Source organism: Crocodylus siamensis, chromosome 2 (assembly GCF_052110815.1).
Source record: "Crocodylus siamensis isolate JL-2025a chromosome 2, ASM5211081v1, whole genome shotgun sequence".
NCBI lineage: Eukaryota > Metazoa > Chordata > Crocodylia > Crocodylidae > Crocodylus > Crocodylus siamensis.
The window spans coordinates 25,803,703-25,822,579 of NC_143396.1; the positions used below are offsets into that span (position 1 = coordinate 25,803,703).

The 18,877-nt window shown below is 41.7% G+C and overlaps 1 protein-coding gene across 1 annotated transcript in view; it reads left to right on the top strand.

Annotated features, from left to right (window-relative positions):
* JAKMIP1 (janus kinase and microtubule interacting protein 1) overlaps positions 1 to 18,877 on the top strand; it is a 258,178-nt gene that overhangs the window by 213,248 nt on the left and 26,053 nt on the right. The window contains exons 16-20 of the mRNA XM_090035563.1: positions 536 to 589; positions 1,420 to 1,485; positions 8,935 to 9,003; positions 13,080 to 13,157; positions 14,688 to 14,891. Coding sequence (XP_089891689.1) covers positions 536 to 589; positions 1,420 to 1,485; positions 8,935 to 9,003; positions 13,080 to 13,157; positions 14,688 to 14,891 — 471 coding nt within the window. The remainder of the gene's footprint in view (positions 1 to 535; positions 590 to 1,419; positions 1,486 to 8,934; positions 9,004 to 13,079; positions 13,158 to 14,687; positions 14,892 to 18,877) is intronic.

Consider the following 18,877-nt stretch of genomic DNA (forward strand, 5'->3'; position numbering starts at 1 on the left):
CAATGTGCTAAACTTGACATCCTGGACTGGATCTGCCTCTAAGCCTGTTTCCCTAATTCAGCATTTGAGTTGTATTCATTCATAACCTGATGGAAGTACATATGAAATGACACATGACTTCACATGTACCCATTGTTCTAGCTCTAAGGCCATGTGTATGGTAAACTTGTCATGCATGCCAGGCATCCCCAGCCTCAAGCATGTTGTACTCTTGTAGTGGTTTATAAAAATATTACCACATCTGTATGGTACTGTGGGTAAACTAATCTGCACTACTGAGTGACAGAGCCAGTTAAGCCAATTGAGCTAATAAGCCCACCCACAGTGGGGTGCAGAAAACAGCTACTCTGCACACCTCTCCCTGAACTGTGAACACATCCATAGAATTGGTGTCCCTGTGGTATAAAACTGACATGTGGCTTTTGGTGACATTTTGCATGTAAAGTTACAGAAAAGTCATGAAAAGATATGAATACTGAAGGTTGTTTCCCCCCCCCTTCCTTTATGAACAATGAGTATTGAAAATCTTTTCTAGGATGTGAATATTTCTGAACTTATGAAGAAGCTAGATATTCTTGGAGATAATGGGGTAACACTTTTTATTTCAAATATATTTCTGGTTTTGTGTGTGTGTTTGTTCTGAAGTTGTTTTCTTTTTCTCATGGTACACAGTACGTGCCAGTAAATGCACTAGGGCATTTCTGAATGACTGAATTTGCATATTCATTGGGAAATGACAGGGATAGTTGTTACCAGCATAGGTGCAGATTCCTTGCATTTTTTCAAAATATATTTGGGCCCCTTCTGAGTGGCATTTAAATACTTTTTTTAGGGACTGCAGGGGACAAGATATAAGACAGGAGAAAGAAGTCAAAGCTGTATTCTTTTGCAGTGCCTCTCAGATGTAAACTTGGCCGCTTACAAAGTGCAATGAGAGCTGGTTTATGAGAGGCATATGTTAGGAAAGCTTGAGTCTGGTCTGTAAAGTAGAGGGTTGATTCAGACAAGAGTTTCAGATCATAGATTAAACTGTGAAATCCAAAATAATATTTATGGGAACCCTGTTATTCTGTGAGTAGCCTTCATTAATAAAAGGCCCAATTCTGCAATAGATTCCTTGCATTAGGGCTCCTCTGCAGTGAAATGCCATTTCTCCCATTTAAAAAGATCACTAGATTGTATCCACTTTGTTTTCATGGAACTGTTCCATTGAAAAGCCACAATGGAAATGATGTATTGAACTTAAGTGACTAAGGACTGTATCTACTTTACTTGAGCTTAATTTTTAATCATTGGATATTTTCTGTTCTTGTTTTTTAAATAATCAGGCAGCTGATATACTTTGATGCATACAGAGTGTTTTGAGGAATGGATTTACAATCCAGTGTAAAATGCAATTGCACCTTTTTTCTGTTTTAGAATTTGAGAAATGAAGAACAGGTTGCAATAATCCAAGCTGGGACTGTACTTTCCCTCTGTGAAAAGGTAGACTTCACTAAAGCTTTTTGTCTGCACAAAACCAAAGCACACGAATCAGAAATTTGTATGATGTTTTATCAGAGAAGCGTGGCGTTTCTGTTAAATTCACATGGATTTGAGTATGTGTTCATTATAACCATGTCTTCACTGGAGCTATGCATGTGGAGGGCTGTGACATACAATTGAGCATATTCAAAAATCTGGAGAAAAGGTATCATCTCTGGGATGTGTCAGCATCTTCCACTCCCACAAACCCCTCTGAGAAAAGAACCCAGAACCTCAAAAGAGGCTGCCCACTGCTTTGCATGATTGATATTATGGTAATTCTTTCTGTGAGGTGCTGAAGTCCAGAAGTGGTGAGCTGAGTACTGTCCTCTTCTATGGGAGTTAGTGGGGAAAAGCGGATACTCAGCAAACACAGCGTGGGAAGCTTGCTGCACTCCTTTTCCCCATATGTTATATTGCATGAGAAACAAAGATTTTAATTTTGGGGTGGGGAAAGGCTTTTAATCTCTTTCCCCCTCTTAAACCTCTAAAAATGTCTCCAAAAAGTCAAATAAACAAACACCCTACCTTTTTGTTTCCTGCTACTTACTTTACCTGAATATACTGTTAATGAGAAATTCAGTATCATGCGTGGCATTTTACTACTTTCTGACAAATTCAAATGTTCTCATCCTTTATCTCCTCAGTGCCACGTGGGAAAAATCTAAATAGCAAAACATGATGCAGTGTTTCTGTTGTTAAGGTTTGGTCCCCTCTTGAGACTCTGTTGAGCAAGTAGGGCACTGCTGATGTGTCCAACTACTGTATATTAAGTGAAGCAGCTTCTGAGCTCCGTATTGAAGGGTGATTAGGTTTCATGCTAAACCTAAATCCAGAACTGTATGCCTGGCATCAGACCTAAACAACATAGTCAGCTGGTTTCAGAAAATAACCGCTCCAATCACCCGTGGTTTTTAAAACCAAAATGTGTCAGTCAGAGAACAGACCTGTAGTCGTCTGTTTTTCAAGTTAACATTTTTAGTATCCAAACTGAAAATTAGTGGTTAAAAAAAAAAAAAAATAGGCATCACAGTTGCACACATTGCTGTGTTAACTTGCTATTTAAATGATCTTTCTTTGCTAATCCTCCATGCTGTTCAGCAGTGGATCTGCAATTGACCAGAATGTATAATTATGATTGTCCAACACATAATAGTCAAAGGAGTTAGGGAGTGGTTTAGGAGGTTTTGGTAAATGTGATATTTAGTTCAATATTTAATTTTTAAGAAGTATTTTTCACTGGACAGATTATTAGATTACTCATTTCTGTGCAACTGGAACTAGCTTTCTATTTCTATCATTAATAGGCGCAAACAATGACTCCGTTTAAATAAACCAGAAAGGAAAGTATTTTCCCCAGTAAGTCTTCTATTTAAAAAGTTGATATTAAAAGATGGATTTGCAACATCAAAACTCCATTGGTCTTGTTAAATAGTTGATAATGACTAGCCAACAGTGATTGTTTGATGATTCAGCTAAGTTATTGGTTGGTGTACACTAGGGCTGTGCAAAATTTTGGCAGCTATTTCGTTTTGGAGGTGTTTCAGGCTGTTTCAGCATCCAAAACACCAAATCTGAATCAAAACAGAAGGCTCAGAAACATCTTTGAATCAAAACAGAGATCAAAACAAGGCATCCAAAAAGTTGTGAAAGTGTTTTGGAGATGTTTCAGAGCCAGGTTTGCAGGGAAACAACTGTATGCTGCTGCCCTGCCACACAACTTGACTGCAGGGAGCAGAGATCTGTGCTGGGGGTCTCCTTGCTGCTGCGGCCCACCCCTCGCTGCCCTGATGACGCGGGGCTGCTCGGGTGGGCAGTGGCGGTGAGGAGACCCCAGCATGGATCTCCGCTCCCTGCGGAGCCAGGTCATGCGGCAGGGCAGTGCTGGTACCTGCCATGCGACCTCGCTCCGCAGGGAGCAGAGATCCAGAGCAGTGCAAATCAGCAGCTAGGCGACCCTGGAGTGGATCTCTGCTCTCTTTGAAGCCAGGTCACACAGCAGGGCAGTGCTGGTGTCTGATGTGTGACCTGGCTCCACACAGAGCAGAGATCCGGGGCTGCATGGGGTGGGTAGCAGCAACAAGGAGACCCCCAGCATAGATTTCTGCTCCCTGAGGAGCCAGGTCTCACGGCAGGGCACTGCTGGTCCCTGCCACGTGACTTGGCTCTGCAGGGATCAGAGATCTGTGGGGAGGGTCTCTTCACCTGCGCGGGGCAGCAGCCCTCTGTCTCCCCCAGACAAGACATCCCCAGGCCCGTCCTGCTCCCCGCTGGGGCCCTGTACCCCTGCCCAGCTGGGCTCAAAACAGACTTGGAGGAGATTTGGTGGAAACAAAGCAGGACAGTGATCTAAAACACCAAAACAAATCACTGTTCTCCAAAACAGCTGAATCCAAACAGCCGTTTCATATAGCCCTAGTGTAAACCAAATGAAACTAGGAGAACACTAAAACTATTGTCAGTGTAGTGTAAGAGAAGAGGTGAGGATTGCAGACTTTAAAATATTTGGAGAAAACACAATTAGGCTAGGTGGGGATCTGAGTATTCTTTTCCTTAGGCTAAAGTTGTACAAACTCTGGACTGTGCTGCCCTTTCATAAGCTGGTTAGTTCTTGTGTGAGCAGGAGCATTGAAAAGCATGGGACTGTTGTTGTGAGTCAGGCTCTCACAGTTCAGGAAATCGCATCACTTGATGGTCACAGTCTAAGAAAAAATGAGTTTGTTGTCAGTTCTTCATAACAAGAAGAAATTATAAAATGATCTTCAATCTTTAAAAAGCAGAAATATTTTATAAATCCACCCCAATAATCATTTTCATTATCTCACAGGAATTCTTATTGCTATCATTTCTGTTTGTCCTGAGCTGATTAAAGAATGACTGACTTGTTTGTTTTACTACTTACCCAGCTTGTTCAAAAAGACAGAATCTTTAATTTTATCCTCTGTTGTCAATACGCTTGTTTTTAAAACTGAGGTGTAAACAGTCTATATAATTTTAATGCCATTGTGTATAGTCTCACAAACCTGTAATGAATAAAACCCGATGATAAATTTGATCGACATAGCACCTGTAGGAGGCAGGAAAAAGGTTGAAAATGGGGAGTTGAGGCACAGACTATTGAAATCACTTGCTCAAGATCACACATGATAGCTGTGCCTACACTGGTAACTGAGCATAGGTCTCAGGTGACCTAGCCTAGTGTCCTACCCACTAAACCATCCTGTCTACTCATGAAAACAGTGATTATTCACTGATTGTTCCGGGTTCTTTTATAAATATATCTGTAAATAATGTATGATTATTAATTATACGTTATTATTTCTTACTGTGGGAAGCATATTGCAATTACTGATGTTTTAAGAAGCCTTCAAGGAGCTATTCACAATTTCAGCCTCCAATTTCCCCCCCATTCCCTTTACTGTTGCTCCGACTTCCTTGTTTTGGTAGACTCTATGGGTTGGTTACCAACTCCAACCAGTAGTCTACTGGGATGATACAGATGATATACATCAATTAAGCTCATACAGGAAATGAGGAATTAAGAGTTCTGAGTTTCCCTGTGTACTGTTTTAAAGTGAATTAAAAACTCTTCACTTACCAACACCGAATCTAGGGTTTTATTTCTCCTGGAACACTCAATATTGCTAGTTCTTAAATAGACAGGAGGTTGCCTATTAATTAAGGTCACAGCTGTGCTGTAATTAATGCTTTAAGTGCTACTGATATCAGGGAAAATGTAGAATTCTGAATTCAAGCCTTAATGTCTTAGGAAGGAGATTACTTTCAGCCTTTTTAAAACTTAGAGCATTTTCAGGAATGAGTATATGCATGTGTGTGCACCTTGTTGGTTCAGGTACAGGATGAACCCCCAAATACCTGCTGTCAATACTGTTTGGTTGCAAGCAACCTGAGTGACCTTGAGCAACATATAACATGTCTGCTCCTCAGCTGCTTCTGTAAAAGAAGGAACAATAACACTTCCTGGCCGCCTGGGAATGTAACACAGCTAAGTTCATTATTATGAATCACTCAGAGATACTCTACACAGCCTGATTTGTATAGTGGTTAGAGATCTGCTGATGGAAGGACTTTACTGATGTCCACAGCATATTGAGATGAGGCATAACAAACAAGGAATCATCTTTCCTGCATGAGGAAATGACTGTAAACACAGCATGGTGCTGTGCATTGTTATAACACCTTCTGTTCTGAATTAATTCCAGGGATCCCAAATTAAAAGCTGTAAATCCAAGGCAAATAAGAACCCTATGGAAATAGGATTCAGATGAGATAATTGATTTTAACATAACCCCAGTAGGAATCACAGGTCAAATTTTTGCTTTCAGTTCCATCAGTTCAAGGCAATTCCACTGGTTTCCTCAGTAAAGCTCCTCTTCTTTTTTACGAAATAAAAAGACTTCATTAATTGAGTCATGTAAAAGTGTCCAGTGTGACCCAAAATAGAAGCTGGCCCTGTAACTAAGTACCCATTTAGCTCCTTTATATTTCTGGTATCCATTGTGATAGAATGATCCTTAATCAAAATAAGCCATCACAACTTTGCCTTATAATAAGATCCTTCTGTAAAATGCTGGAACCACTTACATATCCTCAGCATCATCAGTACACTCGCACACACTTCTACTGAGTCCATACAATTATGTTTCATTTTTATTCATGTCAAACATTGCTTTTAGTACTCTGCCTTGCATAGATATGAGCCTTCTGGAAATAAGTCTGTTCAATAAAGGAATGTGTCTTCATGTAAACAACATATTGGTGTAATTCTAGCTGATGTTGCATTACTTCACAGCAGCGTAGCTTTAATGTGGGATAGGTTATAACTGAATATGACCCCATGAACTATATCAATTGCTCTTTTTTCCTCTTCAAATGTATGTTGAATCTTAATGATTCTTCCTTCAAAATTAAACCAGTACAGCATAAGGATGACGCAGGTGGCTGATTCTCATCTAAAAATTTCAGGCCAAGCCCTGAGGGGTTCAGCACCTTCTCCCATTGGATTTAGTGAGATCATGAGGAGACTTAGTATCTTGCAAAGTCCTTTGGCAGGAATAGGCCATATCCAGAGGAGCTCAGACATTTGGTTCCCCGGAGATGAGTTGCAGCGGTGCACCTTGCGCTTCAGCTACTTGTCCCCAGGAAAAGCCCATGCCATGCTCACTTTGGTGTGTGGCAAGTTACCCCAGGTTCGGTTGGGGAGACTGGGGCCAGGACTGGACTGGCCCCAGCAGCCTTACCTGGGCTCTGGGGACCTCCCGGGACTGCAGAGGTAGCAATGCTACTGCATAGAGCCTCACTGTCAACTGGAGCATGGCTCCACTTCTGAGTAGAGTGCGTTGCCTGTGTATGTGCTGCTCCAAATTTTTTTTTTTTTTTTTTTTGCAGGATTTTTTGACCCCTAGATATCCATGGGTCAATAAAACCCTCAGGAAAAAAAGTGGAGCAGCGCACGCATGGGCAGTGTTCCCTTGCAGCGTAGAGACCATCTAAATGTGTGGTACGTGGCACTGCAGACATATTTGTGGTGCCACATACTGCACGGCCACGCTCATCTGGATGCAGCCATTAAGTGTAAACTTGAGCTGAAATTCTCTGAGTAGCAGCATCAAACTGGCATTGACCAGTTTTCCAAGGGTGATATTCACTGAAGGCCTTCGGGATAACAAAAAGGCCTGCAGTGCAGCAAACTTGATGCCATGTGGAGAGATGGGTGAAATAGGTGCATGGTGGCAGAAGTGGGCATAATCTATTGGAGAGAGAGTCATTAGGGGCAGGCCAATGGAAGAGGTACAGGTACCTAGTTAATGATTGTGTGGGTGCATAGAAGTGCATAGGAAATGGTGGCCTTGTTTGAGCTAAGGACAGGAGTAGCAGCTGGAGTGAGGTTGTAATACTCTGCCTTCAGTCAAAAAGCTGTTTATAATACATGCATCATGACCCTATTTGCATAAGTTCCCTATACAGAGCCCTTTCACTTGGGTGGTATTTGAAGGTGTGTGATGGGAAGGTGATCTCCTTCACACAATATGCCTGTTCCTTAGTTTAATCTGTCATCTCCATTATTTTAGAGAAAGGTGCAAAGATTACAGCTGGAACAAAGTCTCTTGGGAAATGAAATGTTCCTTGTCACTTGCTTAGAATCTGTGCTAAAATGTAAACCTAGTAAGTAGGTAGAATAAGCTTCCATTGTGATTTATCATTCTCTGAAGCAACAAAAGACCAGATGAATATAATTGAGGAGTGAATTTGTGTTTTACCTTCTCTTACTAAAAGAATGTAATGTAACTAATTTAAAAGAGAATTTGCATTCTTTAAACACCTAAATCTAATCTGAATCATTGCCTGCAATTTGTCCATTCTGGCTTGTGGTCACTGAAAAAAATCATCACGAGAGCCCCATATAACTTACAAAAAATGAAATACAAAAAAATAGGTTGCATGTTGGTCCATTAGTTTGAACCTCAAATCTCACCAGACACCAATCAACAGATTTATATAGAAATTTAACAAAGACTCCTAATTTCCCCAGAATGCTTTTACTCTATATTCTAAAGCTCCTTGTGATCTAAGTGGGCGCAAGCTGTACTTAAATTAATAACCATTTACCTAAACTGTGTTCTGTAAACCAGTAAAAATAAATAAATAAGTAAATGAAATGAAGCAATGAATGAGAATTTCCACCTCTTCTGATATACTGAAAGATTGAACACTCACTGCCTTTAACCGTCATTAACATTAAACAAGCAAGATCTGGGCGTTCCACAGTTTTAGCTTCTACCATAACGATTTTACACTTGGAATGCAATGCCCATTCTTTTATGCCTTTTTATAATACTTTTAGATGTAATAAAAAGTTATTGATAGGATGATTGACCTTCTGACCTGCATGAATTTTCTCATACAGTTTTGCCTACCCATCTTAAACTTTACCTTTTGGCACCCTTCACCCCCTCATGTAGCTACTGTTATGTGAATAAAGGACAAGTTGTTCCATTGGTTTCAAGTACCATGAGCAAGGACTGCCAGAGTTGGGCCCTAAGAGCAAAACTTCTGTGTTGCAGACAATGTGGGGGGAAGAGTAGGGTTGAAACCATCAGACTAATTTTACTGTTTTGACTCAAGTTCAATCTAAATGTAGATCTTTAGAGGGGAGCAAATTAATCCACTGCATTACAGCCACCTCCGTTCACAATTAATTCCCAGTGGCTGCCTTACTCATTTATTGATAGCTTGAAAAAATTGAACAGTTAATGGGGCAGGGGAGGGGTGAAGCATGTAACTGGGTGTGTCCTCAGCAAATTAACTTACAAAATTATTAATAAAACTCCTCCAAAAGCTGTATTTTCACCTTTCTGTATTCCTCTCATTACTGCCATGTTCATATAGTGGTTAAAACAGATCGAAGGAATGGAAGCTGCCCTGACACAGAAGATGATAGACCTGGAGAATGAAAAGGTAAGAAATAATGATTAAAACTTCAGAGCCAAGTGTATAAATGTGTGTGCATGATGAGTACTTGTCTTTTTCTGCTTAGTGGGGATGGCCTTTTGAAACTGTCAGCCGCAGATTGCTAACCCCCCATTTGGCTAGTGCCTTTAAAGTAGAGGGCAGAAACCAACCAGCTAGATAAATGTTGATAACCAGCAGCTATACCTGCAAAATACCGCACATGAGACGCATTTTACAGGGTATAATAACTAAATGGTGTAAAACTTGTTTGTGTGCTTCCTATGTGTATTATTTTGTCCGGCAGCAGCAGGATCTTTCCAGCTTTGGGATCAGAGTTCATTCAAATTGCAAAAGGGATTAATTTGGACTCTTGGTTTGTATTTCCTTTCACATGAGACCATCCTTCTCCTCCTTCAGGTTACCCCTCTCACTCCAGCTTCTTGTTCCCCTCAGAGACGGAATGCCTTCTCAGGTGCAATTCTGGCTTGAATACCAAACTCAATATGACAATAAGCAGTACTTTGCTGTATGTCATATGAAGTGAGGTTTTTTCCAGTTAATGTATAGCTTTGTTGATTTATTACGCATGTAGTACATCTTCAAATCCATTTTACCATCTCCAAATTGCTTTCAAAACACCAAATGATTCTTGAAATACCTTTTCCAAGTACATAAGTAAGCAAGCAACATTATTCCCATCTTACAGAAAAGGAAACTGAGGCAGAGAGGTTAAGTGACTTGCCCATGGCCATAGGGGAGCTCTGTGTCAGTGAAAATATTAAAACTGTGCTTCCTTGGTGCTCAGGCTCCTCACCTTTGAGGATGTGGCATGATACCAGTTTTATCATCTAAAGCAAGGTGCAACGCTTGTTGTGCATCTGACAGTTAGAATTTTTTTATGTGTAACTTTAAGTTTGGGAAAACATATAACCTTAATGTGTTTTTGGAGAAAAATATAATCAAGACATATTTGGAAAATACATCTTTCTAACTTTAAGAATATTGGTGATACCTAGAAATCTCATGTTCTCTAAGCAATTGTATTTATTTGTGAAGCCCAGCAATCTGACAGTCTCCATGGAACACTCGCCCCTTGCCATGTGGAAATTATTTAATTCATTTGAAAATAATAATTTAGGGTGGAATTTTCAAAGGTTCTCAGTGCCAGCTTAACTAGTTAGAGCAAGGTTATATAATGTTAGATGTGAGTGAAAACCTTATCCTTAAATCATGATTTCTGCCTTTTGTGTAGCTTGTGGCTGCTTTTTTAAATAATACCTTGAGAAATAGCATAACCCAGTGGTTAGAACTCTAGTTTAGGACTGATGTCAGGCTCTGCCTTTGACTTCCTGCATAATTTTCAGCAAGTCACTTCATGTCCCTGTGCCTTTCTCATATGTTGTTCTATGTGTGTAAGATGCAAGTATGTTAAGGCACAGACTGTCCCTTGCACAGTACACACCTCACTGAATTTTATAGAGAGCCCAGTGTAGTACAAATGATAGTAAAAAAATAAATAAATAAATTGAAAACAGATGGAAATTGGTTTAGTCTCCTCTAGTGGGGAGACCAATGGCTTGAAGTTGCAGCAAAGTAGGTTTAGATTCATATCAGGAAGAACTGCTTCACTGTTAATACAGTGAGGCAGTAGAATAGACTGCCTAGGGAAGCTGGGGAATCTCCATCGCTGGAAGCATTCAAGAGGTTGGATAGGCATTAGCCAGGGATGATTTAGCAGTTACAATTATGCCTATGCTCTACTGTGGGTATTTCCCATGCTTCTGGACTCTGCTGGTTGCCCCGTGGAGTCAGGAGATAGAAGAGAGCCTAAGACAGGGGTGGGCAAAATATGGACCAGGGGCCAGATCCAGCCTGCCAGGCCATTCTATCCAGCCCACGGAGCCACTAAGAAAATTTGAAAATTTAGTATTTATTTGCTCCTAGCTGCCTGTAAAAGGTGACAGGAACCAGGGGCAGTAGGACCCAGGGGAAGCTGGTGTCAGGACCCAGCAGCAAGGCATGCCCAGCCCTGCCCCCCCCCCCACCAGAAACCCCTGCCTAGCAGACGTTTCTGGTCTGGGAGCATGGAGCTATTCATGCTTCCCTGCGCCAGAGAGGGAAATGCAGCCCTCCACAGCTTGCCAAACCTCAGTAAGCAGCCCTTCGCCCGAAATAATGGCCCACCCCTGGTCTAAGAGATCCTGGGATCTCTCAGGTTTATTTTAATAATCTTGCAAGAGCAGCAGGACATTGGCCACCATGGCCTCCCTGCTTTACCTGTAGGTGGTTAGGAGTTATGTTTTGGGTTTTGTCAGGGTTGACTCTAGTTTTGCTGTGAGGTTAGACAATGGATGGATTGGATAGGGATGATCCTACCTCATGCAGAGATTGGACTAGGTGACCTCTGGAGGTCCCTTCCAGCCCTACTTCTCTATGTTCTGTGTTATCATAGTCACAAAGGATGGCTTGTTTTTAATAAGTAGTGGCACTAGTAATAGGGACATGCATATATTATTATAATTCTTTCTGGTGCTCAAACCCTCTTCAGACTGTCAAGTTGCTGAGCTAGGCAGATTTGTTTTAAGCCAAAAAAAATTAAAATTAAATTGAAATTTATTCATAATTGCTGCTGATTGGCTAAATTCTATTCCTGTGTTCATAAGTGTAAAATCCCAGTAATGTTATTGGGAACTGCATGTGCATCTCTGAAGCAAAATTTTGTCCAGGAATTCCAAGTAAAACTTGGTCAACCTGAATTACTTTTCTTCATTCAGTGATTTGTGAGCAACACAATGCTATGCTATGTTTGGGAGTGGTTCTGATGCTACACTACAGCATCCATACTAGCCCAGAGGCACAGATTTTAAGGAAGCATAAAATGAATAATTCTGTCTCATAGAATGATATTTAAATTGCTTTTTCTTCAAATATTGAGGAAACAAAAAAGTTTATATTTGAACAAAGATGACACCTATAAATTGTAAATCAGATCAAATACCCTTTCTGCTTTCTGGACTACTGGTTTGTGAGCATAACAAAATATCTTGAATGGAAAAAAAGTTGAACTATATTAGTTGTATTGTTTATCCGGTGTGATGTGCTCATTACATTTATACTTGTTAAAAATTTCAGAGTCCTTTCTCAGTGTACTGAACAAATTCTAGCCCACAGTATACCTATAGATTTCTATTTTTTTTTTTTTGGATGTTGAGTGCTACAACTTACTTTTTGGATGTTGAGTGCTACAACCTAACTTGTTTCAGTGACGGTTGCAATGATCCCTGATTAATACACAAGCAGCCAATAAACAACTGTGTCCAGTTCTTCAGAAACAAAGGTGCTACAGCAAAGTACAGTGAAAGGTCTATTGCCAGCTTCTGCAACTACTTGGGTAAAGTCACTTAACCTTGCTGGGCTTCAGCTTACCCATCTTCTTTGAAGGGCTCCTGCAAAGCTTAGAACCAAATCTCCCTTCTGCCAAGGAAATGTACCTGAGAGCTGGTGAGCACAGAGACCCTTCCTACCCTGTGCTAGCAATGAGACAGGATCTATATCTTGCTCTGAGATGGGATCCTGTACTCCACATGAGCTACTGCTTTCTCTCTCACCTGTCCCACACAGTAGACAGAGGTTTTGCTGCCTAAAGGACATGCCAGCCAGTAGACAGATCAAAGACTACAGCCTGACCTGTTTTAAGGCACATGTGCATTCAGCATCATGATTTGTGCCTTGTGCAGGTAATGTTTCTCATAATACACACACAACAGGTATGTTTCACCTTTGTCCTCAGTCTTTGTGTGTCCCTCCCTTGGGTAAAGGCAGGAATTTTCCCTTAAGTTGTGTGCAGCTTTAGAGATCATCAAAGATGTGTGAGATATGAAGATTTTAAAACTAAATTAAAACTACTATTAATAATTATAATGATTCAATTATTCTAACAATATATATGATCCTTGGCTTAAGATTTTCTGCTACTTTCATATGTAAGTGACTGAAAGCTCTTATACAGAAGTGGTTAACATTATGATACCTTAAGAGTTAGGATAAAAAACAAACCTTCCCTTATTTTTATTATTGCTCAGGACCTGTTCAGTAAACAGAAGGGTTATTTAGAGGAAGAACTCGACTACAGGAAACAAGCTCTGGACCAGGCTTACATGGTAGGAAAAGAACTATCATTAAATGTTCATACTTGATCAGATTTCATAAGATAATTTAAAAAATGAACCTGGGTATTATCCTGCTAGATTTGGAAACCAAACATCATTTCAATGGAGCCAGATGGCCTAGGAAATGAATGTAAAAGATAAGAATGGTCATCTTTTTGCACTGTGATTTACTCCAAGATTGGTGGTAGAACTGTAGTTCCAGGAGCTTGGATAAGTGTGTGCAAAATTATTATGAGCTAAATATTCAGAAAATGTCTTTCAATTTTTTTTTTTCCAAGTGTTGTTTTTTTTTAAGGGAAATAAGGGAAATGCTCTGAATTGTCTAGGTGGTAGCAAAATAGTATATCCAGCTTTTTAAGAATAATGAGATCTAAGGAAATGGCAGTAGTATGGCATTAAGGATTGTTTATGACTGTAAATGCTTCAAACTGAAAAAGATCACCAGGTTTTATAGTAGGTTATAGTGGATTCTCCTTCTAGTATCAGGACTATGGGCAAGCTATTTAACCTCTCTGTGCTACAGCTTACTCACCAGTAATACAACAGAATTACCAACCACACAAAGGTGCTGTGAAGTTTAAAGGGATGCTGTCATGTAGTTTAGATCCAAATGCTGTTGTTCTTTAGTGTTGTTTTTTTTTTTTTTTTAAATAAGGTCGTATAAAACCTAATAGATAAATATGATAAGGATTTCTTTCTGTTTTATGTAGTAGTCAGCAAAGTTTTCTATTTCAGTTTATGTATTCCCTGTACTCTTTGCCTTGCAAATATTGCCTTATTTGGCTTATACGTGAGATTCTTAAAGTACAAGTGGCTAGAAACTAACCGGAAACAAAGAGGATGATGGGTGATTATCTTCCCACACATATCCCTCAAGTACATAAGCATTTCTCTCTTCATTCTCTGAAATGTCTGATTGTGTGCTTTTGCCTTTGATTCCCTTTCCAAGAGTCTTTTCTGTTGCTTATGGGCGCTCGGAACAAAATGGAGTGAGGAAAACCTCGAGTAACAGCAGGCTAGGATTGTAGGGTTGAGAGAAAGAAAGGCATGGCAAACTTTTTCTTGCCATGTGCAGTATGTTTGTGTGCAGATCTTGCTCTTCATACTTTTTGAATACTATGGATTGATTTAACAATCCAGCTGAAGGGAACCTCTTGGTTCCTTGTAGCTCAGACTTTTCAGTGGGGCTGGTCATGAGCTGATCGAGAGTTTGTCTCTGGAAATACGCAGAATCTTGTTTTCCTTAGCATGCATTATGAACTCCTGTTAAATCCAAGATCCATTCATTCAACAGACTGCAACACCACGCCTGCCGTGTGAAGTCTCATGAGGTTGCGTGCACTGTGTATGGAATGCTCTTCACTGCTCACATGGTTGCTGCTTTTCTGCTGCCTAGTCGTGCCCATCCTCCGGTCTTTCCTTTTAGGCTTTGCTCACTGGCATTGTTTGTTGTGGTGCTGGGGATGTTTGCTTGCTGTATTCACATGTCAGCCTGTTTGTATGTGATTTGGGTTGCATTAGAGAATCCAGGAGCTGGAGGCCACGTTGTATAACACTCTGCAGCAGGATCCAGGAAGGCGGGCAAGTGAGTCTCTGAATGAAGTGCAGAGGGAGGATTTGCGAGCTGCGGTGGAGAAGGTGCGGAGGCAGATCCTGAGGCAGAGCCGCGAGTTTGATAGCCAGATCTTGCATGAGCGAATGGAGCTGCTGCAGCAGGCACAGCAGGTAACTCACCCCTCATCCCTCCATCTCAGTGTTCCCACTGTTGTTGCCATTGTTGCCAGTACAACAGCACTTACTTCACTGTCACCTTGCTAACTTATGCCTAGTCTTGGTATGTATTATTTGCATTGCTGTTACGCCAAAGAGGCAAATCAAGATTTGGGCCCCACTTTTGTTAGGCACTGTATGCACATAAAATAAAACAGTCACCACACTGCAGAAATAAGAGTTTATGTCCACATCCTGCAACTTGTTCCCTATGAGCAGAAATATACTGGTTTCAATGGAGCTCTGCATAGGCAGAGGGGGTTTACAGGTGCACGTCTGAAAAGGGGCAAGATAAGGTCAGAGGAACTCAGTGTCTCTTGTGAGCGTTAAGCATGGTGTGGAGCACAGAGTGATGGCTTTAAAAAATGAAGATTGGACAATTGCCAATCCTGAACAGGCAGGCCACTTGGCTAGCCCAGTGTATTTGCCTCCTGATTCAAACAGGAAAGTCCCCAGAGCCAAGACATTTTTAATATACTTTTCTAGGTGCAGTTGGGGAACTTGGGAGGTGGGCATGCTCCTGTCACAGCTAAGTATGGTCTTGCAGTTATTTCCACAAAAGCCCCACGGTGGAATAGTTGAGGAAAGAGGCTAAGTCTGTTCCTCTGTTTTTAAGCATCCTAGAAGAATACTTAAAAAAAAATGGAAGTATGTTTCCTCACAAATCATTTTTGGAAAGCACAGGCAAATGCCCGAGACTTCTGAAGCCAATGTATTCCAGTAATTGTAGCTGTGCAGATCTTGAACAGCCAGTCCTCAGTTTCTAGCTGAGTTCAAAACCAGTGTTCAAGTCTGTCCACAGTAAGGCTCTTGTCACTTTTTTTAGGTTTATATTGATCTCTCTGATGCTGGTTCTCAAGGATAAGGGGATAGCTATAGTTTAGTTCAGATTGCCTTCCATTCAGATTTAATATGCAGGTTAGTGTTGAGAAGCAGTTATGTCAGCTCCACTGACCCAGCATCCTTGTCTGTGACTTCCATGGTACCAGGATTAACCTTTCTAAAAGCTAAAATACATATACTCAGGCTGTCTGTAGTATTTAAAGCAGTGGTGGATTCACCGAAAAACAGGACGTTCTCTATAGTATTAGGTTTTGTAGTGTTATGTGTAACATAGACTGTTACGGGGAGAGGATGGGGGTGTCTATAGTAGGCCTGTGCAAAAAGGCTAGTATTCGCTTCAGATTCGACTGATTCAGGGAACTGTGATTCGATTTGGTGATTCAAATTGCTGTCCTAAATTGATTCAGCCAAATCTGATTCAGCCACTGCCGCATCAGCCAAACCTCTGAGTCAAACATGCCCCAGACCCTGCCCACTCTCCTGGCCCCAGCTCTTAAAAAAAAAAAAAAAAAAAAAAAAAAAAAAAAAAGCCTTGTACTCACTGGCTGCTGCCATGCATAGGGCGATCCCCACTGCCCCATGCTGCATGCGGGGTGCTCTGCCATGAGCCCTGAGAAGCCCTGACAGCCACTGCAGCAGCTGGTTAGTGTGGTGCTTTTTGTGTTTTGTTTTTGTGGGGTTTTTTAAAGAACCAGGAGCTGGGGATGGGTGGGGCAGCTATTGATAGGGTTGGGAGAGTAAGCAGGGGATGGGGGCTTGTGGCTGAGCCTCCCCATGCAGCACAGGGCAGTGGGGGACAGCGGACATTGCCCCACCAACCTGGCAGCATCCAGTGAGTGTGGGGCTTTTCTTTTTCTTTTTAAAGAGCTGGGGCTGGGTGGGGCAGCCATTGACAGCACTGATAGCATGGACAGGGGTGGAGGTGCTCAGGCGCTTGGGGGAGCAAGCAGGGGATGGGGCTTGGTGGGGATTCCCCCCGTCCTCTCCCCTGTCCTCTAGCTCCCTTTGCCCCCTACTTACGGGAATGGAGTTCTGGTCTAGCTCCTTGTGGCGTCAAGTGGGGACTCCAAATTCGGATTCAGAGATTCAGCCATTGAATTGGGCCAAATCTCCTCCAGACTGAATCAGCACCTGATGCTTCGCACAGTGTTTAGGTCCTCTAATATCCCGTAGTACTCTGCTCTTTTCCCTCCCACCTTAAGGGGAACGGAGGGAGAGCCTGTCACAGAAATGCTGCTAGTCCAGAGCAGGTGTCCTCACCCTTGCTACCCCCAGGAGTGGCGGTGGGGCTCTTTGACAGCTGCTGGTCTGGGTTTTGGAACATCAGCTTCAGAGCCAGCTTGCCCTCTCCACTGTTGGGAACAGCAGTAGTTGCCAAACAGCCTCTGAATGCCCGCAAGGGAGAAGTCAGGTGGTCAATGGTTAGGCTACTGACAGACTTCCTTAGAGGTTGGGAAGCAAAGGAGCAAGCTCTTTTTTGTTCCCAGGCTGGAGCATGTGCTTTTGTAGCAGTCAAACTAGGAGACTGTAAATTTGCGCTCCCTCATAGTGCTCTGCTGTTATAGCATTGTGAAGTGCTGAGGCACATTGTAGTGCCAGAAATACATGCGTGTCCAAGAACCATGTTTCTCTGTCTCTGCCCCTCTCTTTCCCATGGGCAACTGGTGCCTCCCAAGTCTGGGGGGGCCACGAGTGGGGCACTATCGGGGGGCAGTCCCCCCGTGGCCAGACTTTGGCTGGCAGAGCCAATTTCAGGGGGGGCACTGGTACTTTCCATGCCCCCCACCAGCTGGAGCAGTCACTGTTGGAGGGGGGGCACCAGCACTCGGGGGGGCACATGTCCCCACATCTCCCCTATGCATTACCTATGCTCTCTCCCTCTCCATCTCTCTGCCCCCTGTCTGTCTCTTGGCTCACCCTTTGATAATTTATTACTCAGTTTATTGTTAAGGGCTATTTCTGGTGAGTAGAGACAAGCCCTGTCATAGTCTTAGCTGAGACTTCAACACTTCTAATGAACTGTACTTCAGTTGTCTTATAAGCAGTTGTCTGTTGCTATTGTCATTTACCCTTTTTAGCTATTGGAACATGGGGCTGTGGGTATTGTTTTGTATTAGCTGATGATTCTATAGACCTTTGCCTTCTAATGAATGGAGTGTCAGACCACCTAAAATTTGAGATTATATCCCTGCCTGCATCCTGTAGTGAATATAAGCCTTGATTCTGCTTATAGCTCCTGGAGATTTTCTTCTAGCTCAAGTAATAGGGCCGTTTGTTTTGGGGTAGTGGGTTCTGAGTTCTCCCCCCAGTGCTGCCTGTCTATAGTTTAGTTCATAATTGTGATGTATGTTTACAGCTCAGAGGTTCGTTGCAGTGTAGAACTGGACGGTAGGAATGTTGCAGGAATTATAGTGGGCCATATAATGCCATCTGTTTTTAAGCAGGGCTTCTCATTGCACTCACTCAGGAGTTTTAAGTCATGAGGGAGGTTTACTTAAATAATCAGTGGGTTGAAATGGTACACTGGCAGGTAGCTGTATGAATATTATGGAGGGATTCATCCTGAAGCACACATACTTAACATTATACACTCCAGAGCACCTTTCAAAGGAGCAAAGGTTCAAATGACAGCCCCAAAACTCCTCTTGCCAAATGGACTTTTTTTTTAGGATGAAACACTAAATCTGAAATCTATTAAATTAAATGTAAATGTGTTAGCGCCCTTTCTAGCCTCAAAGAATAATATTATAGAGTTATAGTCATGCTGCTGGAGTTAGAGTAGGTCAGCATTTCCCAAATAAACTCCTATTTGCAGGTACTGATATGACATACTATAAAACATGTAAACTTGAGGCAACCTGGTATAGATCATTTTAGAACAAATATTGTTTGGCTGTGCAGATTCCAAGTCAAAATATATTGGCCACATCATTGGCCATTAGGGCTGTGCAAGATGCCACTGTTCCATTTCGACTTGTGTTTCGATGTTTTGACAAAACAGTGTTTCGTTTTGAATTTCGTTTCTATTCCATTTTGTTTTGTTCAAACAGTTTCAATGTTTTGCCCATAGGCTATAATGGGGAAGCTTGAAACAGCCT